The sequence below is a fragment of the Hypanus sabinus genome, chromosome 19 (genome assembly GCF_030144855.1).
Source record: "Hypanus sabinus isolate sHypSab1 chromosome 19, sHypSab1.hap1, whole genome shotgun sequence".
NCBI lineage: Eukaryota > Metazoa > Chordata > Chondrichthyes > Myliobatiformes > Dasyatidae > Hypanus > Hypanus sabinus.
The window spans coordinates 28,412,272-28,438,324 of NC_082724.1; the positions used below are offsets into that span (position 1 = coordinate 28,412,272).

At 37.7% G+C, this 26,053-nt stretch overlaps 1 protein-coding gene across 3 annotated transcripts in view; it reads right to left on the bottom strand.

Moving 5' to 3' along the window:
- Window positions 1-26,053, bottom strand: part of cadpsa (Ca2+-dependent activator protein for secretion a) — a 465,102-nt gene that overhangs the window by 283,858 nt on the left and 155,191 nt on the right. For all 3 annotated transcript variants that reach the window (XM_059944256.1, XM_059944255.1, XM_059944254.1), the window contains exons 4-6: window positions 22,103-22,183; window positions 18,548-18,784; window positions 16,386-16,507 (exon numbers count right to left, since the gene is read on the bottom strand). In XM_059944256.1, coding sequence (XP_059800239.1) covers window positions 16,386-16,507; window positions 18,548-18,784; window positions 22,103-22,183 — 440 coding nt within the window. The remainder of the gene's footprint in view (window positions 1-16,385; window positions 16,508-18,547; window positions 18,785-22,102; window positions 22,184-26,053) is intronic.

A 26,053-nucleotide genomic window follows, 5' to 3' on the forward strand; every position in this document is an offset into this window, starting at 1 on the left:
TGATATATGCATAAAGCCTTCCTGGAAGCAACTAAAATGCATTTTGCAACTTGAGAAAGAACCAATTTTCCCATAATGATGGTCTTGCTGATGTCAATGAGGATCACTACCAGTCTGAACTTTTAATGCAAACACAGATGCTTTTGCAACACCAGCAATGTTCAGATTAGTCAAGCATACCTCAATTGCTTTATTCGTCAGAGCAAACAGATTCACTACTTTCCCCATAGAAAAAAATTACAGAGAATTGAAGATTACATCGGTTATTTTGTTCCACCCAGGGCAGGGAATTACTAATGGAAACCATGTGGGTCCCCGGATAAAATACAATAGCATTCATAATTCTCTCAGACTTGATCCCTGTAGGAAAATGCTCCCACTCTGGAATTGGGATCAAGAGTGTCCCTTCCAACTCCATTGAACTTTTCAAAACCAGAACCAGTTTCCAATTTCTCCTTCTCATTCGTCTGCTTTCCACTCCAGCTGATGCAAGCAGACACAAGACCAAGTGCATGTTAGCTCTGACTGTCATCTAATGCTTGCCATTAAATTAGTACCAATAACTGATAGGTACAGGGTCAAGCTTAAGGTCAGTCTCAGGTCTTCAACTTCTGGTGCACTCCTAGCACAATTGAGCACTGTATTAAAGTAGATTGAATCAACTATTAGCCTCTTTATGTAATAAACTCCAAAAATCTAAAGATAATGCCTGCCCCATATGATTTCATCAGATATCCAAACTCTCCTGTAGCTCTGACCAACAGACAGGAGGCTGTAAGTGGTCATCAGTAGGTTCCACTTTGTGTTGTTGCGACATTAAATCAGGCAGGTAGTTATGGCCCTAAATACTGCACTGATCCTTTCATTCAAGTGTTCCGTCAAGGAACTTGGAGCAAGATAAAGCCTCAAACAAATCCTGATTATTTCGATTACTACAAGTAACTTTTACTGAAATCCCTGTCCTTTTTTATATGATCTTGGGAAGTAGCAGAAATAAGTGAGGATTAAGAGGGAAACATCCAAAGATCATATAACCATATAACAATTACAGCATGGAAACAGGCCACCTCGGCCCTTCTAGTCAGTGCCGAACACTTACTCTCACCTAGTCCCACTGACCTGCACTCACCCCATAACTCATTCCTTTCCTGTCCATATACCTATTCAATTTTTTTTAAATGACAATATCGAACTTGCCTCTATCACTTCTACTGGAAGCTCGTGCCACACAGCTACAACTCTCTGAGTAAAGAAGTTCCCCCTTGTGTTACCACTAAACTTTTGCCCCTTAACTCTCAACTCATGTCCTCTTGTTTGCATCTTCCCTACTCTCAATGGGAAAAGCCTATCCACGTCAACTCTATCTATCCCCCTCATAATTTTAAATACCTCTATCAAGTCGCCCCTCAACCTTCTATGCTCCAAAGAATAAAGACCTAACTTGTTCAACCTTTCTCTGTAACATAGGTGCTGAAACCCAGGCAACATTCTCGTAGATCTCCCCTGTACACTATTTTATTGACATCTTTCCTATAATTTGGTGACCAGAACTGTACACAATACTCCAAATTTGACCTCACCAATGCCTTGTACAATTTTAACATTACATCCCAACTCCTATACTCAATGCTCTGATTTATAAAGGCCAGCATACCAAAAGCTTTCTTCACCCTATCCACATGAGATTCCACCTTCAGGGAACTATGCACTATACCATACCATTGGAAATAATTCAGAAGATATGTAGTTCGGGTGGTTGATGGTTGAGTCGAGTTGTTCTCCGATCTTGGCAATTTGCTTAAAAATTTTTCACCACCACACGAGGAAACTTTGTCAGTGCGCTGTTGATCATGGTGCGTCCTCCGAATGTTTGGCCTTTATATACTTATTTCAATCAGCTGATTGGACATCATTTCAGAAATTCATTTGTGATGTGGGGAGGAAATCTCATCACTAATTGGCTATGTGCTGAACATCATGCATTGTGGTCTGGAATTTTCCATGCATTGCCTCATGAATGGAATCGAGGTCTTTGTATTTGTTTACAGAATTGTTCGCAGAAAACCATACTTATAGGAATTCTCTTGCATGTCGCTTGCTTCTTAACTTTCACTGACGCCCTGTCGAATTTGTGCCCCTCTTGATCTTCATGGGTAGAGACTAGGGGGAGTTGGTCACGCCACTTACGTTCCAGTTTGACTGATGTAATATTTGCTGCACGTTGTATGCAAGAGAATTCCTATAAGCGTAGTGTTCCATGAACAATTCTGTATACAAGGCCAAGCCTTCGGAGGACACACCACAATGACAATGTCTCCTTAACAAAATGGTTACAAGTGCATTGCCAACATTGGGGAACAACTCAACCCAACCATCCATTCCATTGTTTCCTTCTTTCACCCCAAGAATCTGCATGTGACGAACAGTGAACAAGCAGTCATCGGGGATGCTGTGAGGGCAATTAAGAGTGAGGATGGGTCCCAATTGATTATCCCTGCTCCTTAGATCTTATCTCACCTAATTTCACAGAATCACAAAATGATCTCAAACTGGCCCACTATACCTCTTCCTTCAGTACAGCTAAATTTGGAGTGTGATAGCTAAGGAAATACCAGTCCAAAGACTATAAAGATATTTTGTTGTGATATTACTCAGCTGTACCAATTAGAATAAAAGATATCTAGTGTTCAGATGTTACTTAATTCATCAATTTAGTTACATTGAGCATAAAAACAGTATTACAGCACATTACAGGCATTTTGGCCTTGATGTTATCTTTACCTTTTAACCTACTCTAAGGTCAATTGAACCCTTCCCTTCTACATAGGCCTCTAAGTTTTCTGTCATTTAAGTGTCTGTTTTAGAGTTCCTCAATGTACCTGCTTCTTCCAAGCACTGACCACTCTCTCTAAAAAAAACTTACCTCTGCCACCCCTTCTCTCCAATGACCTTTACAACTATGCCCCCTTGTATTAGCAATTTCTATCTAGGAAAAAAGTCTCTGGCTATCCACTTGATCTGTGCCTCTTATCATCTTATACATCTCTATTAAGTCATCTTTTATTCTCTTTCACTGCCTCGCTTGCTCAAACTATCCTCATAAGACGTACTTTCCAATCTAGGCAGTGTCCTAGTAAATCTCCTCTGTACCTTCTCTAAGACTTCCACATCCTTTTTATACCGAGATAACCAAAACTCACCACATACAACCCTAAGATTTTTTTTCCTACGGGCATACTTAGAAAATATGTGGTGTAACCAGGGATACATAGATTGATCCCAAAGTAAATTACAGTGTCACAGTAGCATTACAAGTGCACAGATACGCAAATATCTAGGCCAACACACCATACACCTTCTTAAACAAATTATCAACTTGCACAACTTTAATGGATCTACGAACACGGACCCAAGATCCTCTGTTCCTCCACACCACTCTGAAACCTGCCATAGACCCTGTATTCTGTCTTCAAATTCAAACTTCCAAAATGAATCACGTGTCACTTTTTAGAACATAGAACATAGAATAGTACGGCACATTACAGGCCCTTGGCCCACAATGTTGTGCCGACCCTCAAACCCTGCCTCCCATTTATGTCCCCCACCTTAAATTCCTCCATATACCTGTCTAGCAGTCTCTTAAACTTCCCTGGTGTATCTGCCTCCACCACTGACTCAGGCAGTGCATTCCACGCACCAACCACTCTCTGAGTGAAAAACCTTCCTCTAATATCCCCCTTGAACTTCCCTCCCCTTACCTTAAAGCCATGTCCTCTTGTACTGAGCAGTGGTGCCCTGGGGAAGAGGCGCTGGCTGTCCACTCTGTCTGTTCCTCTTTTAGCAATCTCTTTATCAAGTGCTTTATTCCCAATTGTTTTTTTTTTTCAGTACAATGATATTTCTATGTTTTCTCTTTTGGATTCATATTATTGAATATTAGTTGCAACAGCAGACATTAGCAGATTGATATGTAATTTGTTCGTATGGCATTCCTTTTCTGCAACTGGCATCGATGAAGTGATGTAACAAGAGCAAATATCCAACTTAAGGTAGTGAAGATATGTCATAAATATGTCTGCTGAAGCTGTTCACAGTATTTTTAAATTCTGTTAAAGTGTCTTAAATAAATCTGATTATCACAAAATAATTGTCTTTTTTACATTGAGAGAATAAGACAAATTCTTTGGGATAGCAAATTCTACTTCTAATACCTTTGTGAAACACATTTTGATATTGAATATATAATCAGTCGCCACTTTATAAGGTAGACCTGTGCACCTGCTCATACATTCAAATATCTAATCAGCCAATCATGTGGCAGCAGCTTATTTGCATTAAAGCATGTAGACACGGTCAAGAGGTTCAATTGCTGCTCAAACCAAACATCAGAATGGGGAAGAAATGGTATCTAAGTGACTCTGTCTGTGAAATGATTGTTGGTGCCAGGTGGAGTAGTTTGAGTACCTCAGAAACTGCTGATCTCTTGAGATTTTCAAACACAACCGTCTCTAGAGTTCACAGAAAATGGTGTGAAAAACAAAAAAAAATCCAGTGAATGGCAGTTCCGTGAGTGAAAACGCCTTGTTAATGAGAGAGGTCAGAAGGGAATGGCCAGGCTAGTTCAAGCTGACATGAAGACTCAAGTAACCACGTTTTAAAACCGTGGTGTGCAGAAGAGGACTCTGAATGTACAACACATCAAACCTTGAAGTGGATGGGCTACAGCAGCAGAAGATCACAAACATTCACTCAGTGGCCACTTTATCAGGTATAGGAGGGACCTAATAAAGTGGCCACTGTGTGTATGTTAAATATGCATTGTGGTGATTTCATTTTTCATTTTGAATGACATCTGTCATAATGCAAGATAGAAAACAAGAGGGACAAGTTTGGGCTGTATCTGAGATCAGGTCTTGAACTGTTTTTTTTGGTGCATTGTACAAATATAAAAGTAAGATCATTAATAATAAGGTCATTCTACGGCACTGGAAGTCATTCACCCTGCCTTCTAGCATATTGGCAGTGTAACAGCGTTTGCTAATATTTTCTGAATACTGAAACTGTATTTACCCTTTTGTTTAGAGATCTGATGCACTGATTAGCAGCATGCTGTTAACAACACGTACATAAATTTGTTTTCCACATATACACAATTTGCTAGCTGAGTAACAAAAATATGATCACATTAACCTCTGGAAAATTTCTTATGGGTAATTCAGTGTGCAGTTGAAAGCTCACACTGTTAATTCAACTTAATCCACCCACTTTGCACTTGAATGTTGTGACAACTCAATGACTGTAAAAGCAGACCTAATCCACACTTACATAGCAATACCTAACAAACATTTATAAAAAAAAGCTGACGATATTCAGAAATAATGTAAATATTAATGTCCCTCTGAACGTGTCATAGGATCACTGTTAAGAAATAGGAAACTACAAATAGACAGTAATATAACTTTAAAAGAAGCTAATAAACTGTGATGCATTTGTCCGTAATCTGATCTCAATGAACAGAGGACAATTATTAATTACTGATGAGTTTTGACTCTTAGCTTACAGTTCTACTGATCCAATGTACAAAGGGATTAGAAAAAAGTCATTAAGTGATAGTACACTAGTAGAACTCATATTATTTTGAAATAAGCAATTCTGTTCTTGCCTAATATTCTGTACATTTCAATATCCCATGGAATAAAGCTGCCAGTGATTTGACCGGTACTTTATCTCATCTAATCAATCAGTTCCAGCTATAAAGAGATTGAAGAAACTCACATGCAAAAGACCTATATCTGGCTTGGGTGGGAAAGAAATTCTTTTCACAATATCCTAGCATTATGCTGCTATGGGAATAGATATTGAATTGTAGGAGTTAACTGCCATAAGACTAAGACGCTCAGACATCAAATGGTAATAACTGATGTCACTGAACCTTTGAAAGCATCCATCACAGATCAAATATACTCCATTAATTTCACAGAAATGAAAAAAAAACACATAGGAAGTGGTTGGTCTTTAATATAATCTCCTGAAACTACAACAATAACTGAAACTATAAGACACAGGAGCAAACACAGGTCATTCACCTCATAGAGTTTGCTCTGCATTTAATCATATTTTCCCTCCCAATCCCATTTTCCTGCCTTCTCCACATAACCATTCACACTCTTCCTAATTACGTATCTATCAACCTCAGCTTAAATATACCCAGTACCATGGTCTCTACAGTCATCTATGGCAATGAATTCCACAGATTCATCACTCTCTTGCTAAAGAAACTCCTCCTCATCTCTGTTCTAAGCAACTGCACATGGAATAGAACACCCTCCCACTATTGAAAACATCCTTTCCACATCCACTCTGTCAAAGCCTTTCAATATTTGATAGGTTTCAATGAGATTCCCCCATCCCCCCCATCTTCTAAACTCTAGTGTGTACATGCATAGAGCCATAAAATGCTTCTCATATGTCTCATCCCTTTCATTCCTGGAATCATTCTTGTAAACCTCCTCTGGACCCTCTCCAATACAGCACATTACTTTCTTAGATCTGGGTCCCAAAACCACTCACAATACTCCAAATGTGGTCTTATAAAGCCTCAGCATTAAATCCCTGCTTTTATATTCTAGTTCTCTTGAATTGAGTTTTAAAACTGAATAAACCAAACATAAACTCACCTTTCCTTAGAATTATTTTTCCTGGTGTCCAAACATAACCTGGGAGGCAGCCCTTCCTATCTGTATCACTAGGATTTCCACCTATTGCAATAGATCATGTGTCATGTTGGATTGCTTCTTTGAAAGGCAGACAAAATACCTGGCTCCTGGGCTCCAAATTGGGTCATGAGCAGTCACATCAACCGTGGGCATTGCCAATTCACTGCATTCTGTATCTGTGCTCTGGATCTGTATGTATTCAACCACTTCCTGGATTGGCTGGGCTCGTAGTAATTATGAATGAGAAGCCCAAGCAACAGTCTGCATCCCAGTGGAAGAGTCCAGAAGGCGGTTTTCCACGTACCAGTGAGGACTGCACTGGCTGACATCAGATCATTTCTGAAATTGGGCATTTTGCAGATTCCAATAATGCTGGCACAGACCATTGATGCCCACAATAAGGAAATGTTTTGATGATGTTTTGATAAATAAGGGTTTCAAATTCAAGAGGCACTATTGTCATTAGTTACACACTCTTGAAAACTGACTTCAAGGGCTTCATGTAGATGTGATGCATTTTGTACTTCTTTTCAAGAACGTTTGATCCCATGGGATTTGAAACCATGGGTATCCTTCTCTTGGACCTCTGCTAGGAAGAGGCACATCTACTTCTAACCTTAACATCTCCATTTCCATGGTGCTCAGTAATCCAACATGTCCACCTGCCCATCAATGCAAATTCCTGAACAGCTGACCAAGTGATGGTGAAAGAGCGATAACAGAGACTAAGAAGCTGAATTCCCTTTCTACATCATCACAGTTCTTTCACTAAGAGAAACTGCTGATTAAATATAATTTTATTTTAATACAATTACAAAACGTCATTGCTTATTTACACTGTCTCACCAAGTGTTACTTTGTAATTACTTGATTAAAAAATCTAAATATTCCACAAGCAGCACCTCATTTTCCTGTGTCACATGCACCAGATAATTATAACAAGAGTTTTCATTATTTTTAATTGAGCCAGTTGACAGCCCTCTAAGAGGGTGAACTATCTAGTCCTAATTAATATAATAAAACATGTACGTGTAAATTTATCATAGCAACGTCACCTAAATGCAATGTTCAGCTGTTCAACCTGTAATTGCTCAGTACTGTGTTTAGCAGAAATTAAAGACTGATGTTTGCTTAGTATTACATTTCCAAATCTATGGTTGTAACTTGAACACATCTGTGTCCAGCACATTATTCTTTTAAGGTCAGCCTGCATCCCTTAAAGGAGAGGTGCAATGCTACCAGGATTACAGAGGGGCATTCTGAATGAAGAACATATATCTTGTCCACTGTTCCTCAAGTGATTCATAGAAGATAATGAATGATCTGTACCCCTGCTGCTCTCTTCCTCAGTCCTCTTTCACTAATTTGTGCTGCACTACATTCCATCTGCTCGTTCCGCACGTCATGATGAATTTTCAGGAGGATGTCAACTAATGCATCCAATTTTGGAAGCAACTGGTTTGCGTAGTAATTTGGTACAAAATCTTTCAACAAATGGCACATCACTCCCTGTAGACCTTAGCTCTAACCCTTGCACAAACATGGAGACGAAATAAACCTGACAGCAGCAAATGATCCATGCAAATTGCATTGCCTGGGTGGTAGAGGGTATCTTCCTAATATACACTACGTACACACATACTTGATTAAGAAACGGCATTATCTCACATGTGGTCAACAGATCTGCTTGCTTGCACACATACAGTGGATGTTACCTATTTGCAGTGAGATGACAGTGAGACTTGCCACAAATGTGTGTGCAGCCATCAGGTAATGTTTTTAAACCAAGACAACATATGCTGTGTTCAAATTATCCCTGAAAAGGAGCAAACCATAATAATCATTCTAGTATTCCATTAACAACTGAAATTATCTTTTTCCAGAAATGATATATTGCCTTCACATTTCAGTGCTCTCATTGTCTCAATGGTCCAAACATGCAAAACAATAGGAACAAACCTATAAAAAGTTCGTGATTCTATATATATAACTGTTCTAGTGGTGTCTAGTATTGTGGCTTTCTGGAGATTTACATAAATATTGCTATGTAGACCTAATTGTTTAATGCTATTGTGTCATGACTTTGAGATGATACCAGTTATAGATGTTACTATTGGGACAATGTATACCCTGTTCATATACCATAGTCTTTCAATTTCACTTTGAATTCAGCATATTTTTGGTATTTTCACTAATTGTTATCTCTGTGTTATATATGTGTTTGGAATGGCTATATCTAATATGTAAATTGTCCTTGGTTGTTTTTCCTATAATATTATATCTGGACAGTTATTATGAATTATACAATTTGTAATAATGGATCCTAATATAATTTGTGGGACTGTGACTCTAAAACTGGATCAGGCTTGTATTTATAGTCCAGTATGGTGTCTTTTATGAGTTTGTATTTTAAAGCTAAGTTTTGCTGAATGGTGCTTGCAACTTGATAGTGCCCTTGTAAGTAATCCAGTTTAACTGCTCCATGATTCTGTAATGTGTTTGATTGTTTCTGGTTACTCTTGACATTTTCTGCATTTATCGTCTTGAATTTGTTGGTCTTTAATTATGTATTTTTGATATTTTTTGTTGACCACTTGGAGCCTCACAAGGAATCCTCCTGTTTCTGGAAAGAAGTCTCCAACTCTGCGCCAGGAGTTCGATGCTTTCTTGTCGAAATCCAGCCGGCTCAGATTGTGGGGATGTCTTCCATGGAGGGCCACGCTTTCCCATTGGTTAACTTTATCTTCTGCAGTTATAACTTCTTCATTTTTCTGGGATGGGCTTTCATTTAAGTTTGGTGGTGTGCACTTCTTATCGGATTTACATATACCCTCAGAGTGCTGAATCCTGCTTTTGTTGATGAAACTATATCCTTAGAAGTTTTATCTGACTATTGTGTAATTTTTTAATGTCTGTTATTGCTCATTCTCCTTCTGTCATAGATGGTGTCATAGATGTGTTTAAGTGTACATAGTGTTTTCTAAAATATGTCATTTCAGTTATTTTTCTTTGTGAATGTCCCAGATCGGTTTCAGATAAAATATTATGCCAAAAGAGTATGTGAATAGGGGTACAGTAAAAGTGTTTATTGCCTTTGTTATATTTTTACTACTGAGGTCTGTTTGGCAGATTTTCTTAAGCCTTGAAGTAAATTCTGTTGAAAGATTTCCCCTTATCGCACTATCGTCAATTTTCTGTGCTTGTTGATATCCCAAATACTTACGTTTCATAATCATCTATCAGTTATATTGCATCCCGCTGCACTGTTTTATACTCTGTTAATTCCATTGCACCCTTCTTTATGTTTAATGCTTTGTACTTATCTTGTCCAAAGTTAATTTTTATATCTTTCGAAAACAGTTCTATTTGTATCAATTGCTTTATTAATATTGAATATTTAAGATGCCGCTTAAGTAAGTATTCAAATGGGTTAACACTTTGGTCAATGAAAATATCCCTTAAGTTCCCCAGCACTTGAAGTGCATGAGATGCTGTAAAACTCAAAGAATATGATCATTTCACATTGCATTTCAGAGAAACTGTATATAACTATTCAGAGTTTACTCAGAGATTGGGTTTTGAAAAGAACAATTCTGCTCACTTTGGAAAAGTCAAACTAAGATTTTAATCTATATCTGAAAGCTAGGAGCTTAAAAGCATGTGGTCAATGTCCTGTTACAGAGGGCCCAAATCACCATAAAGCATCATGAAATTAGGCACTTGGAAACAAAGAGAGAAGTGGGAATGAATCCACTCCATTAAAATCACTTGCCTGCTGGAAATCAGAACATTCTACACTGTATTTTGTGTTTCAGAGAGAGAACAGACGGTGATGATGTGCTATTTATGTTAAGCTAATAGCTGTCATACTACCAACATTATCAGAAACCATATTTTGAAGCAAACAGCAACTGAATTTTTATAAACCAATTGATTCTAAAACTGAAATACATCCCATTTTAAATATAAAGTGTATTAAAACTAATTTTGAAAGCTATTATTTACAAATAAGTCCTGGGTATGACTCTAAACTGCAACTGGTGATGAAGCTCTGATTGGGGACTTTCAGAGCTTTGGGGAAAGTGGAGTTACCCCTTAGTCATTCATTGCTTCCAGGGCCACGCTGACCCGGAATGGTAGCACCTGCAAGGGTTCCTGCCCAGGATACGAGCGAAGGCCAGTGGCAGATCCACCAAGTTCAGTAACTGAACTTATAACGGAGAAGGCGGATGAGCTAGGACCTCAAATGACAACGGCTATAGTATAGGCGGATGAACATTTTGGACAAGGAATGACGATTTCTTCAGTTCGTCCAACAGAAGGCAATAGCAAACCACCGCTGCTACATACTAGGTTTCCTAGAATGTACTTGTTAAGAAAACCATGGTCAAACTCACAAAATGTATCACACAGTAACAGCGTCAAGAGGATCTTCAAGACAATTCTGAAGACGTTTTGCTCAGTAGGGTTGATTCTGGGCAGCGGGGGATCCCCAACTGTCGTCAAGCTACTGCTTATAAAATTCAAGTAACGCAAAAGAAAATTATTGCCACTTGGAATGTAGGAACCCTATGTCAAGCAGGAAGATTGGACAGTGTGATCAATGAAATGGAAAGACTAAAGATTAACATCATGGGAATTAGCGAAGTTCATTGGACAGGTGCTGGAACATATTGGAATAGAAACAAAACACTAATTTATTCTTGTGGAACATCCCATTCTAATGGAGTAGGAATTCTTATGGATGAAAACATGGCAAAAAGTGTTTTAGGACATTGGGCAATATCAGAAAGAGTGTTCCTTGTTAGATTCAGAGGACAACCATTTGATTTAGCAATTATACAGGTATATTCACAACAGGTGGAACAAATGAGGATATAGATAAATTCTATGAAGAGCTTGAACAAGCAAAGAATGGATGCAAATCTCAAGATATTGTTATTCTCATGGGAGAGCTAAATGCTGAAGTAGGACAAGGTGCTGGTAGAAATACCACAGGAAAATTTGGACTAGGGGAAAGAAATGAAAGAGGTGAGAAATGGATAGAATGGTGCAAGATGAATAACCAGGTCATTATGAATACCTACATTAAAAACCATCCAAGATGCTCTTGAACCTGGAAAAGTCCAGGTGATAACACCAGAAATCAAATTGATTTTATTACTATAAACCAAAGATTTAGAAACTCAGTGACAAAATGCAAAACATCTCCAGGTGCAGACTGTAATAGCCACCATAATCCAGTAACATGTCATGTAAAACTAAAACTTAAAAAACTAAAGAAGCAAATATCTGAACAATCCCTTGCCTACTCACAATTAATTAAAGAAGAAAACTTAAGACAAGAATTTACAATTGAAGCAATAAATAGATTTCAAAGTCTAGAAATAGAATCTGTTGAAGATGATATCAATCATGTAGAAATGAAGTTTCACTCTCTAAAGGATGCCTTGGTAGAATCAGCAAAGTCAGTGATTCTTAAAAGAGAAAAAAGCACCAAGAATAAATGGATGACAGATGAAATCAAAAATCTAATGGAAGAAATGAGACGGAAGAAAGCAAATCCTATAAAATATAAGTCCTTAGATAAAAAAGTTAAAAGCTTATGTCAAAAAGCCAAAGAAGAATGGTTAAACCAGGAATGTGAGCAACTAGAAAGAATCCCTATTACTGATCCAATAAGGTTACAACAACAAATCAAGAATACCACTGGTAAAAAGCTCCTCTGTTCTTCAGGTGGATGCTTGAAAGCAAAGGACACTACCACTATCATGGGGAAAAAATGACATTATTAACAGGTGGACTGAGTATATTCAGGAATTGTTTGAAGACAATCGAGGTGAAAAATCAGAAATTAAGAAGAACATTGAAGGTCCAAGTTTTTAAAATCTGAAGGTCATAATGCAATGAATAAGATGAAGAAAGGAAAGGTATCAAGTCCTGATGAATTAGTAATAGAACAAATTATCGCCCTTGAAGATTATGGAATTGAAAAACTTACTGATTTAATCAATGACGTTTATGAGACTGGAATAATACCAGAAGAGATGAAAAAAATCAGAATTTATCACTCTTCCTAAGAAACCTGGAGCAACGGAATGTGAATTACAAAGGACCATAAGTTTAATGAGTCATCTCACCAAGATACTTCTAAGAATTTCGATGACAAGATGGAAGATACAAGCTGAAATAGGTAAAGAACAATGTGGTTTTGTGAAAGACAAAGGTACAAGAAATGCGATATTGATGTTAAGGATACTATCAGAGCGAGCAATTCAAGTGCAAAAAGATGTGTTTCTTTTATTGACTACACAAAAGCATTTGATAAAGTGAAGCACAAAGTTATTTGAAATATTACAGGAAACTCTAGATCTAGATTCCAAAGACCTCCACCTAATCAGAAATCTGTACTGGGAACAAACTGCTGCTGTAAGAATAGATGGAGTTTACGAAAATCAAGAGAGACGTTAGACAAGTATGTGTTTTCTCCCCTGATTTGCTTAATGTGTACAACGAAACTAAATTACAAAAAATAAGAGACATCTTGGGAATCAAATTTGGCGGTGAAAGCATCAATAATTTCAGATATGCGGATGACACTGTGTTAATTGCAAGTATGGAGAAAGAACTGCAAAACTTAATTGATATAGTTGTTGAAGAAAGTGCAAAAATGGGTCTATCTATCAATTGCAAAAAGGCAGAATGTATGGTATTATTGTTAAAAAAAGGCTGATAATAAACCGGGAAGACATAAAACAAGTATAGAATTTTTGCTACTTAGGAAGCTGGGTGACATCAGATGGCAGGTGCGACATGGACATCAAAAGAAGAATAGGGATGGCAAAAGACACCTTTACGAGAATGAAGAACATGCTGACCAACACTAAACTAGGCATGACAACCCACTTCAGAGTACTGAAATGCTACGTTTATCCATTTATGTTATATGGCTCAGAATGTTGGACAATATCTAGTAACATGAGGAAACGAATTGAAGCAGCAGAGATGTGGTTTTTGAGGAGGATGCAAAGAATATCATGGACGAACTTAATATCTAACGAGGATGTCATGAAGAGAGCAAACACAAAAAGAGAAATGAGTATGAGATCATGAAAAGGCAACATAACTTCATTGGACATGTTATTAGGAAAAAGGAGTTAGAATGCATGGTAATTATGCAAAAGATTGAAGGGAAGAAAGCAAGAGGAAGGTAAAGACAAATGATGATGGAGACAGCAGCCAGAGAACTGGAAATGAATACCAATGAATTGATCCACTGGACCCGAAACAGGAGTGTATGGGCTATGGCAGTCAAAGCTCAAACTGGGCATGGAACCTGATGATGATGATGATTTTTACAAAGATGCTTTCTTTGTAATGAAAGATGGCCCATGCTGACAAATAGTACAAGTGAGTTCATCACATGATATAAAGATGTACTGTTTTCAGCATTCTATGTTCTTGAATCTGAGCTTTGCAAGCTTGTCCCACCACATCATTGCCTTTTTTTCTATTTTTAGTAATATTTAATTTACTCTTTCAGAATGGTCAATGCTAAAAATTTTATAAATCTTGAAATAGTTTTGCATTATTACTCAAAAATTATTTCATATGGATGTTCAAATGTAAAGAAATAATAAAAGATCTTCAAACACATTAAGACTCATAGAGGCTGACAAAAAACAATCAAATGCCTGATTAAATTTCAGAACACTAATTGCATACAAGACAGGTTTTGCCTAATGAGTCCAAGATTAATCTTTCAAAGAAAACCCACATATTTCCTGATCTTGAGATAATGACTCAGGTTTTCCAGACAGTGATGGCACTCTTGGCTAAACCTTGAAAAACTTGTTCACAAGAAATTCATAGCATTTTGTCATGTGGATTTCCTATCTTACTGACAGGACGTACAGTCTGACACCTTAAGTAGAAGGTTTATTGCATCATTTAAAAGTAGGATCTGTCATCAGGTTGAACAGCTAGTCCAGGGGTCGGCAACGTTTACCACTGAAAGAGCCAATATGGACCCATTTCCCACAGAAAAGAAAACTCTGGGAGCCACAAAACCCGTTTGACATTTAAAATGAAATAACACTGCATACAACGTTTTTTTTTTGCCTTTGTGCTATGTATAAACAAACTATAATGTGTTGCATTTATGAAATTGATGAACTCCTGCAGAGAAAACGAAATTACATTTCTGCATGCAACAAAAACATTTTGAACTCCGAAAAAAAGACGTTGGGTTGAAGGTTACTCCATAGGTAGCCTACCTTGGATCGAAGAATTAAAAGAAAGCACGCACTGGCGGGTGTCAGGCATTGGCAATGGTGATGTATATTAATAGCGATAAAAAACACGTTGTAGCGGTGTAGCGCTACACGCAGCGCTAAAATAAAGACACTGCAGTCTAAAGTAACTTTATTCGAACTGAACAGCCTTGATTTAAAGCCTCCCTCAACCCGTCCCCGTGGGCGCGGATGCTCCAAAAGACACGTTCTCACAAACCCCCGTAGGCTATCTCCCTTAGCCGGAACGGTGGCTAATTGTGAGCTGGTTCGGATGTGCCAGGAAATGGGGTCTCCACAACATTTTTAGATTGTACAAGATCACCATAATCTTCAAATTTCGAATTACATTTCAAAAACTAACAAACTACGGGGAGCCGCAGCACAGAGATGAAAGAGTCGCATGCGGCTCCGGAGCCGCGGGTTGCCAACCCTTGAGCTAGTCAGTTTGATGAATTTCCACTCCATTCGCCAAAAAAGGAATTTCCCAGTAGCCAGACATTTTAATTCCGATTCCCATTACCGTTCCGACATGTCACTTCAAGGCCTCCTCTTGTGCCATGATGAGTCCACCCTCAGGAGGTGGAGCAACATCTTATCTTTCATCTTGGTAGCCTCCAGCCTGATGGCATGAATATTGATTTCTCCTTCCAGTTAACAAAAATTTCCTCCCCTTTCTCTCTTCTTCTATTCCCCACTCCAGCCTATTACCTCTTGTCATCTGCCTATCATCTCCCACCTTGGTCCCCTTCTCCTTCCTGTAAACCTATAGTCTACTCTCCTCTCCAGTCAGCTTCCTTCCTCTCCAGCTCTTTATCTTTCCCACCCACCTGGCCTCACCTATCACCTTCCAGCTTGTCCACCCTCCCCTACCCCCACCATTTTATTCTGAGATCTTCCCCCTTCCTTTTCAGTCCTGAAGAAGGGTTTTGGACCATAACATGGACGGTTTCATTTCCATAGATGCTGCCTGACCTGCTGAGTTTCTCCAACATTTTATGGGTGTTGCTTTGGATTTCTAGCATCTGCAGAATTTCTCGTATTTTAAATTAATACTGTTTTGAAACTACATTTGTTAAGATATTATTCTATGAGAGTGATAGTGTTATGGGGCTAGGGTGATTGCTTAGCAGAAATCATGCCTTAGGGGACAGCAAATAGCTCTGTTGAGGCTTAACATTGTTATGGTTTCCATAGTGAGAATGGTGTGTCTGTATTTCACATAAAACTGTACTTATACGGGACACTAAATAATGGGATAATTACTTCGACAAATTCCAGGCCACTGTCCTCATGTAGAAATGGCTTAAAGTTGCTATTCAGAGAAGAAAGGAAAACACTTCACAGCACACACAAAGCAACATTACAAATTACTTACGTTGGCTTTGAAGCTTCAGCTTGATCAGTTTGCAGCTTCTCTCCTCCCTCCACTTCCATTGTACAATAAACAATGCGATTCGGTGCTAAAGACTTTAGACCTTGAACTTCCATGATCACCACCTGGAAAATAAGCCATTAAATAACTCAATATAAAAGTTTGAAAGTCCACCTGGAATTTAAGCAAAAAATATTGTTACATATTTAAAAAGTATAAGTTAATTTTAATCCTTCTAGGCATTTGACTTTTTAACTTGGCGAAGTCTCTGAACATTGTAAAGGAAAGACATCGGCAGCAAAGATATGCTTTGTACCTTTGTACTGAATATGATGCACTCCAGGATCAAGCACGATATATTAACAGCATATTGTATCTCCAGCTATATAAGGCCATTCACTATTGAACCAACATTACACTTATTCATGACATTATTCAGCATTGTATCCTTTCGGGACTTCACTTAATCTTGGCCAAAGAGCTCATGAGAACATGCACTACTGATTTTAATGGAAATCTAATATAGAAAGGAATTTTCTCTTTACATTAGGTGGGAGATCCCTTACCCTCCTTTACTCTCTGTATACCCACGATGGTTGCCACTCACAACTCCAATCCACTAATTAAATTTGCTGACAACACTACACTGATTGGCCTAATCTCAAATAATAATAAGGCAGCCTTCAGAGAAGAAATCATCACCCTGACACAGTGGTATCAAAAAAACAATCCCTCAATGTCGCAAAAACAAAGGAGCTGGTTGTGGACTAGAGAGGGAGTGGAGACAGGCAAACTATTATTGACATCAATGGATCTGGGGTTGAGAGGGTGAACAGCTTTAAATTCCTCGGCATAAACATCACTGAGGATCTCACGTGGTCAGTACATACCAGCTGTGCAGTGAGAAGGGCACAATAGTGCCTCTTTCACCTCAGACCATTTAGTGAAGAATTTAGTGAGGACATCCTGATTGACTGTATCACCACCTGGTATAGGAATTGTACTTCCCTCAATCCCAGGACTCTGGAGAGAGTGGTGCAGACAGCCCAGCACATCTGTAGGTGTGAACTTCCCACTTTTCAGGACATTTACAAAGACAGGTGTGAAAAAAGGGCCCCGAAGGATCATTGAGGACAAACTATTCCAGCTGGTACCAACTGGGAAACGGTATCTCAGGATAAAGACCAACAAGCTTTGGGACAGCTTCTTCCAGCTGGCCCCCAGACTGTTTAATTCGTGCTGACACAATTGTATTTCTATGTTATATTGACTAACCTGTTGTACATACTATTTATTACAAATTACTATAAATTGAACATAGCACATTTACTCCTCATGCATATGAAGGATGTAAGTAATAAAGACAATTCAATCCAAACAACATGAAAACACACAGTTCCACTTGGGTCTCAATTTTTACCTTTTCTTTAACTTGCAATGATCACTTACTTGCTGTGGTTAACCATGCACTACACAAACACCGACTTACACGCAAAAGACAAATTTTTTCGGGAATACTTCCATAGTTTGCAACTTGAGAAAAGTCTATAAAAGTGTTTAGCTTAGATCTGTACATTAAGCAAATTAAATTTTCCCTTTTTCCAATGCAAATATAGTTAAAATCTCAGCACAATGTTCTTTAACAAACTAAGTACTCATCTCAAAAACTTGGATTCTAAATCTCAAAATACGGGCAGTCTTTTGACATGACAGTTAGAAAATAAAATAAAATCTAAACTTTGGAGACCTTTTCTTAATTGAGGTGTATTCAGTTTCCTATTTTGAAAAAAATATATACATTCAACATAATGAATATCACAAAAAAAGGTGCAATGATAAGATGAAAATAGATCACTGTGTCAACCAAGCAGTTAATAGAAGAGATGTACAAAGGTTTAAATATGAGTGTAGGCTTTAAGAAGCACCTTAATGGGAGAGAGACAGGCAGGGAACTACAGTAGATGTAACCGTTCCAAGTTCCAAATTAAATGTACAATTAGTTGATTGTTGGCTTACAATATATTACTTTGTCAAAGAGTTAGTCTTCCATACACATTAATAGGCTGATGAATCTCAAATCAAGTAAAGTTGACCTGTTTGTCAAATCACATTATTCTGTTTTGTTTCACTAAACAATGCAAAGCTAATATTTGTTTCTTTCTTACCTCAAGTGTAAATGACAGTACAACATCAGACTTGGAAAGCTGATTTTCATTTTCCTCTCCCATGTCAATGATGGAAGTGTTATGACTGCGTTTCAGCTTCTGAAGTTTAAACTCTGACCCTCCTTTAGATACAGGCATACTCTCCAGATTTGCCATTAGTAGATTTACAGATGACTTAAGCTCCTCGATAAACATGTTCTCCATTTCCTTTGACACAAACTTCAGAAACTTGCGTTCCTACAAACAGTGACAAAGTTTTTGCTTACTACACAAAGCAAAAATGTTTCCTAATCACGTAACAATCTGTATTTTTCAAAAACATTCCCCTTTTAATACCTTGTGCTAAATCCAAATAAAGACATTTTCAAACAATATTATCATATTGAGGAGTTTTGCAGTAAAAGTAATGCTCTTTTCCAACCGATTGACATTTTTCATTTCCAATAAAATGCTGTTTACTCAGAAAAGACAAATCAGTGTATGGTTTGACTATATCACGGTGAGTATAAGGATCACTGGTAGTTAATTAGGCGGTACTGAGCTAAATTGGAACAGGGGTTCAGTTTAGCTAAAGGTCTACAGAAAACTTAAAAAAAAGACACAAAGCTGTTTCCTAAGTGTTTCTACATGTCTTCAAGAGTCTATAGTGTATAAGCAGGAAAACACCAATAAATGTATAGGCACATATGATGAATTTTACAGACGATTAGATTATCTGCTTCTCCTACAATGACTGAGGAAGCATATTTAGAACAGGCGTGAAAACATTTTCTTAATTCGTAGAAATAGATAGAACATTGCTTTTTATTTAAAAAGTTAACTTCTCATGGTTAGAAGTCATTTGGGAATAAGGAAAAGCTGAAAAAGTTCATTTGCTGTGTTTTAGGATTAAACAAATGCAATTTTCAAGGTTATCAGGTTTTAGTAATATCTCAATGAAATTGTAGCTTTTAGTTTGAATAATAGGAGCTTAAAGAACATACATAATGAACACTGAAGATTGGAAAAAGGCCAAAGGTATTTTATTATTTTTGCTTGCTGGAATGGCTAAATGTTGACAATTTGGAAATCAAAGTTTATGTAAATTAGTAAGTTGATTTTACTTTAAATGAAGTAGAAATCCCAAAGTACTATTGATGCTATGACATGAAGTTAGAAGAAAGACATTTAAATATACTATATTTAAAATAGTTAACTTTGGGAATGAGTAGAAAGACAGTTATTATACTTCACATAAAGAGTTTGTGTAATATGAACTCTTGATAAATTGGTAAAAAATACATGAAGAAATTTATCTACCTGGAATAGATGTCAAAGAAGAAATAGCACCCATTCCAGATTGTATTGACCCCCTTATGCTCTGTGAATCATCATGTCCATATAAAATATCCAGGCTACAGTCTTTTTAACCACAGAATAACTACTGGGTAGAAACTAACTTCTATACAGTGATTGCCAAAATTATGAACTATTCAATCTTGATGTGCATTTCTTGCACATCTAAACTTGTGATAACCCTTTGTCATCAGCCAAATGTTTTCTAGTATTTTTAAAAATTTAATTCCAATTAAACAATAAGTCAGCAAATAGCATTTCAGGTGGAATTTGCCCAGTATCTTCACAATGTTTTACATTAAGTCAACATGTTATAGAAAATCTTTTCAAAATCACTAGATCTTTCTCCAATAAGTCATCCAAAATTTATAGTTTGATTCAAGAATTCCAATTTAATCAAGAAGTCTTCCTAGGGAAGTCTTTCTTTACTACTGATACATCTCAATAAGTGCAGCAATGAACTCCTGATCTCCCAGTCTATCTTGTCATAGCCCTTACACTTTATTTGTCTACTTGTACTGCGCTTTCTCTGTAACTTTAACAATATATTCTTCATTCCATTCTTTTTTACTATCTCAATGTACTTACACATGGAATGATCTGCCTGGCTGGCAAGCAAACTAAAGATTTTCACTGTATTTCAGTGCATGTGACAATAATAAACCAATTCCATTTTCAGCAGTTCTACATAAGGTTCAAGTATAGTAATTGCCAAGCTTTCGCAATGATTTGGGAACTGCTTCAAGGAAGTTCTCAATAAAACAAAATGTACCTTGAGCATGCATTATGTGTATTTTAAAGGCCCACAAATGCACTGACCAGATGGGTTACAAGAATGAAGGTCACGTCAGTGATAGGCTAGCACAGATGCTGTTTCACTGCATTGACAACTCCTATTTATAATTAACAGTTCTGCCATGATTTCATCACATACTTCAGATATCAAGAGCTTCTTCTGTGGCATAACAAATGATATATGAAATATACAATTATGTACGGGCTTCATTATAATATCATAATTGTTTCTGATAACATTAGATCAACTTGTTGATGACATTTACCCCAAGAAGTTTCTTGTTCTAATCCACATTAAAGTGGTGCAGTTTTATTTAACTGAGATCACTTTTGATGATGAGAGCTGGTGTACACATTGAAGAATGGCATCTTCCTTTTTTTTTACAGAAGTGCTAAAGAGTAATATTTCATTACTTGCTATTGAGAAACAGCTTACAACATGGAGCTTCCATCATGAAACAAGCAACAACACTACAGAAATTTACCATTATCTTTACACCTGGACAGCAGGAAAAAATAAGTCAAATTGGTGTATTCTATCTGAAATTTAATAGGAATTTTAATGATAGATGTTTGACTATTTTTTCAAATGAAGCATAACAAGTTGTAATCATATTATATTGAGATAAAAGGAAGAGGGCATTCAAAAAGACTAAAGTTATCAGCAGGATTATATTAGTATCTCAGTTTGTATTTAATTTCTCTTAAGGCATGATAAGTTTGGAGTTCATTTGCCAGTACGCACTAAAATGAATAAATCTTGATGTGTAGACCGTAAGCTCTACTAAGCGAGATAACCTGTAATGGACTCAATTACATACTTGGGGTATTAGTCAGTGGCAAGTTTGCAGATTTTAACTTTCATACTTTAGCTGACTCGGCAGAGAGAATTTCCAAACGTTTATTATTTGGATATATTAAAATTTACTTAACTTAGAAGAATTCAGAGAAATTCAATTACAGGACATGTAAATTTAATTAGGTTCTGTCTGTCACGGATGAACATTTAAATGAGGAGATAGAGAAAAATGTAATGCAAGGAAATGGGTTGTTTTATGCATTCATTCATGGAGCATGGGCATTGCTGGGAATGTTGGCATTTTATTATCCATCCCTGGTTTACTCCTATGTTAAATCAGATGGCAGCTCAGTGCCAATCACCTTGGTAGGTCTTTAATAGTAAAGATCATGATGGCATATTACAATCACCAAATGTCTTAAGTAACAATTTTCTTAAACAGTGATCTGTAGTTTCATGGTTAACATTACAGATGCTAATCTTTTATTTTGCTTTTAGTGAATTCATTGAATATAAATTTTACACCTGTACTTATAGAACTTGAATGGCCCAGACCCTTAATACCAGTCCACTTTCTTAACCAGTGTGCTACTCACTCTGCTGCTTCGTCCTGTCTGGTTACTCACCTTTGCTATTTGATCAGCCATTTGAAGACGCCCATCCAATTCTCGTCTGATTTGAGCCGCCTGCTCATCTGGATTGTCAAGCTGTAAATGCAACATCAAAGTTTTAAATTTGATATTAATTCACCATCATTGCCATGAAAGAGAAGTAAATTAAGAACTTGGGTTGCTGAATTCTATTACCCCCTAAGCACAGAAATAGGGATCATGATGTGCAATTCATGCACCTATTCATTGGAAAGCAGGCAACATGAGAATACGGTGCTGCTGACTCACGTCAAGTACCTAGACTGTTACTCATCAGCTGACCATACTGCTGAAAGGCTGGATGCCAACAGGAGGCAATATTATGAATGGAGAAGTCCAACTGCATCTTTCAAAGGAGACAAGTACGAGGAACTACATTAAAGGATACAGGCATTTGAGCACAAAATGATCCTTATCTGAGAGACACTGAAGAAGCAAGCATGGGAAAGAATGGCTTCCTGGTTTCTCAGCTGCTGCAATGGTGATCCAGTGGAGAAGGTGAAAAGGAGGAAGGATATCCTGTATATTCAAGGGGCCAGGACACCATCCAGTCAAAAGTTCCAAAACCATTACACGGTTGTCCATGCACGAGTAGTAAGCATAAAGATGCTGAAGAGACTCAATTAGCAAACACAATCTTAGTTATTGAAAGCATTTGCAAATCCCTTATCCAATCATGTGCACAGTTAGTTTCAGACATTTACCTGAGACTATCAATAAACTTTTTTTTGATGTATTCATGTCATGCCACACTTGGAATATTGTCGACAGTTTTGGTCCCCATATTTCAGCAAGGATGTGTTGTCATTGGAGACAGCCCAGAAGGAGGTTGACAGGATGATTCCTGGAATGAAGGGGCTGGAAAAGCATTTGGCAGCTTTGGGGAAATACTCACTGGAATTTAGCAGGGGTATCTCATTGAAACCTACTGAATGTTGAAAGACTAGATAGAGTGGATGTGGAGAGGATGCTTCCCATGGTGGTGGTATCCAGAACCAGAGGGTACAGCCTCAAAATTGAGGGTGCAACCCTTTAAAACAGAGGTAAGGAGCAATTTTTTTTAGCCAGAGTAGTAAATCTGTGGAATGACTGTGCGGTGGAGGCCAAGTGTGTGTGTATATTTAAGGCAGAAGTTGATAGTTTCTTGATTGGTCAAGGCATCAAAGGATACGACAAGAAGGCAGGTGTATGGGGTTGCATGGGATCTGGGATCAGTCACGATGGAATGGTGGAGCTGACTCAATGGGCTGAATGGCCTCATTCTGCTCCTATGTCTTATGGTTCAGAAGTCACTTACAAAATTGAATACAGCTCATTTTAGTTTTCTTTATGTGCAGCTAGATGCAGGAGGAGCTAAATGAAGGATACAGGCACACTAGATGCAATTGATCTGCATGTGAGAAAAGCTGGTGACGGATACTTGCACTAGGATTCGGGTTAGGGGACATGCCCATCAGCAGAGGCTGAAAGTATAAAACCCAGCAAGACCTTCAACATTATGGTGGCACAGCAGTGGAAACTGCGAGCAGTTTCAAACTCATGTGAGTACACAACCTCTCATGGTTCCAGGACACATTCTACAGAATCAGAAAAGTTCACCCACTCCTCCGCCTTCTGAGGAGGCCGAAGAAAGCTGGGCTGTGCACATTCACGCTCACGTCATTCTACAGATGTGCAAGGAGAGCACCCTAACAATTTGTATCACTGCACGGTACTGAAGCTGCACCACAGTGGACAGGGAGGCTCTACGGCGGATAGTCAAAACTGCACAAAGCCCTACCAGCACCAGCCTACCTGCTATCAAGGACATACAGTATATACATAAAGGTGCCAGAAAAGGGCCAGTAACATCATGAAGGATCCCATCCACCCTGCTCATGGACTGTTCATCCCACTTCCATCAAGGAGGAGGCTACATAGCATCCACACCAGGACCACCAGACTCAAAAACAGTTACTTTCCCCAAGCAGTAAGGCTATTTAATACCTCCACCCACTAACCCACCCCTCCACACCCCCAACCACCACTACTTTATTATTTCCCCATTAGTCACCTTATGTACAGATACTCCTGTGTCAAGCATCACTTTATGGATGTAAAATCATCACTGTGTATAAGCTATATTATGTATTTGTATTTATTGTGTTTCTTTTATTATTACTGTGTTCTTTATCTCATTGTGGATTTTTTTGTGTTACGCTGGATCTGGAGTAACAATTATTTTGTTCTCCTTTACACTTTTATACTGAAAATGATATTAAACAGTCTTGCATCTTCCCTTTTTTAGTTTGGATATCAAATAAACACTATCTAAACAGACAAATGAGATAACAACAATGATAGAACACCCCTTATGGCAGTCAAGTACTGATTTTGCATAGCAACAAGGTGGGATCTGCATGTGGGAAATGCAGACAGTGCTATTAGGAGGATTGCTCTCTGAAAGCCTTGTTAAATGCAACCTCTTGATGAGGTTACTTCCCCTTCCCTCTTAGTGTCTTGTCCTGTTCATGCTTACAGACATGCTTCATACCTTGAGGAATTTCTGTAGGCAAGTTGAAGTCAGAAAATGTCCTCCAGCACACAACCCACCAAATGCTGCAGGTACTTCCAACTTCAGACAACAGGAGAAAGCATCACTTACAGAATTGCAATCACAGCCAGAAAGAAAAACAGCAGTCTGCAACTTCTCAATCGCAGAGTTCAAAGGCTGGTGAAGGGCGAAGTGGGCGTTCCTTTGTATTTCTAAGCAGATCTCTGGGAATCCTGGCTCAGAGGCAGCAATGACTGGAACACTCGCTCCAAAAGGTCGTGATGATACCAGTTACATGATGATTGATGTCACACATGACACTTAGCATTCATTGTCCATAATAATACCATCTGCAACATGGTACCCACTATGACCCACCTCAGAAGTGTTCAGATGGACAGTCGATGTTATGATGGAGTTTTAATGACACTCATAGCTCTCCAAAGCTGAAGCTAATGATTTCACTACTTTGGCTCCTAATTGCCAATGTTGAATAATCTTTACTAGATAGTCATATCATCAATAACTAAGATAACACTACTTGTCTCTAAGCCAATAGCACATAATTAGATATGAATATTCAAAATGAATTGTCTAAACAGACCAACTATTATTCTTCTGACTAAAAGCTATTCCAATTTTTCTCTTGCTTCAAAGTTTATAACTTGAAGCTAAATTTGAAACAAGTGAAAAAGGCTTGATTACATGAATCTGTATGTTAATTCACTACCTGTGCAACCTTAATTTATTTAAAAATATACAAACAAAATTTATTTTGAAAGATTTTGCCTCTTTTGTTTTCCACCCTATGATCAGGGGAAAAAAAGCAGCTTAATTCTTGGAACCTACCTGAAGGCCTGGCAGTGAATGTAATGAGCAGAAACTCTGGTGAATGCTTCACCTGGGCAATTGACTAAACTTACAGGTGGGACTTACAGTGAAATATTATAAAAATTTCTACAAACAATTGATATATTTAAAATTTCATTGACTGATCTTGAAAATATGCAATGCTTTGTGCTGGTTGTCCTGAATTTGGCTATACTAAACCAAGGCAAGTACAAAACAATTAAGCAGGTGGGATTTCAGATGAGTTTAAAACTTAAGTAGTTGAAATATTCTGCAAAATAATAATGAACATATTTATTTTTCAGAAAAGCAAATACCATCAATTATTACCATGCACAGCATTCAAATTGCTGAATAAACTTGTACCAGTTTGCTGCCCTGATGCTATTAGTCATATTATCTCTACGGAAGACATAAGTCTGTATAACGATGAAGCACTAATGCCTAATATTTGTACTTTAAACAAGTATGTGGTCTTAACAAAATTAAAACATTTATTTTGTTTGCTTAATGATATTTATCAAACCTCAAAGGTCAGCTTTACA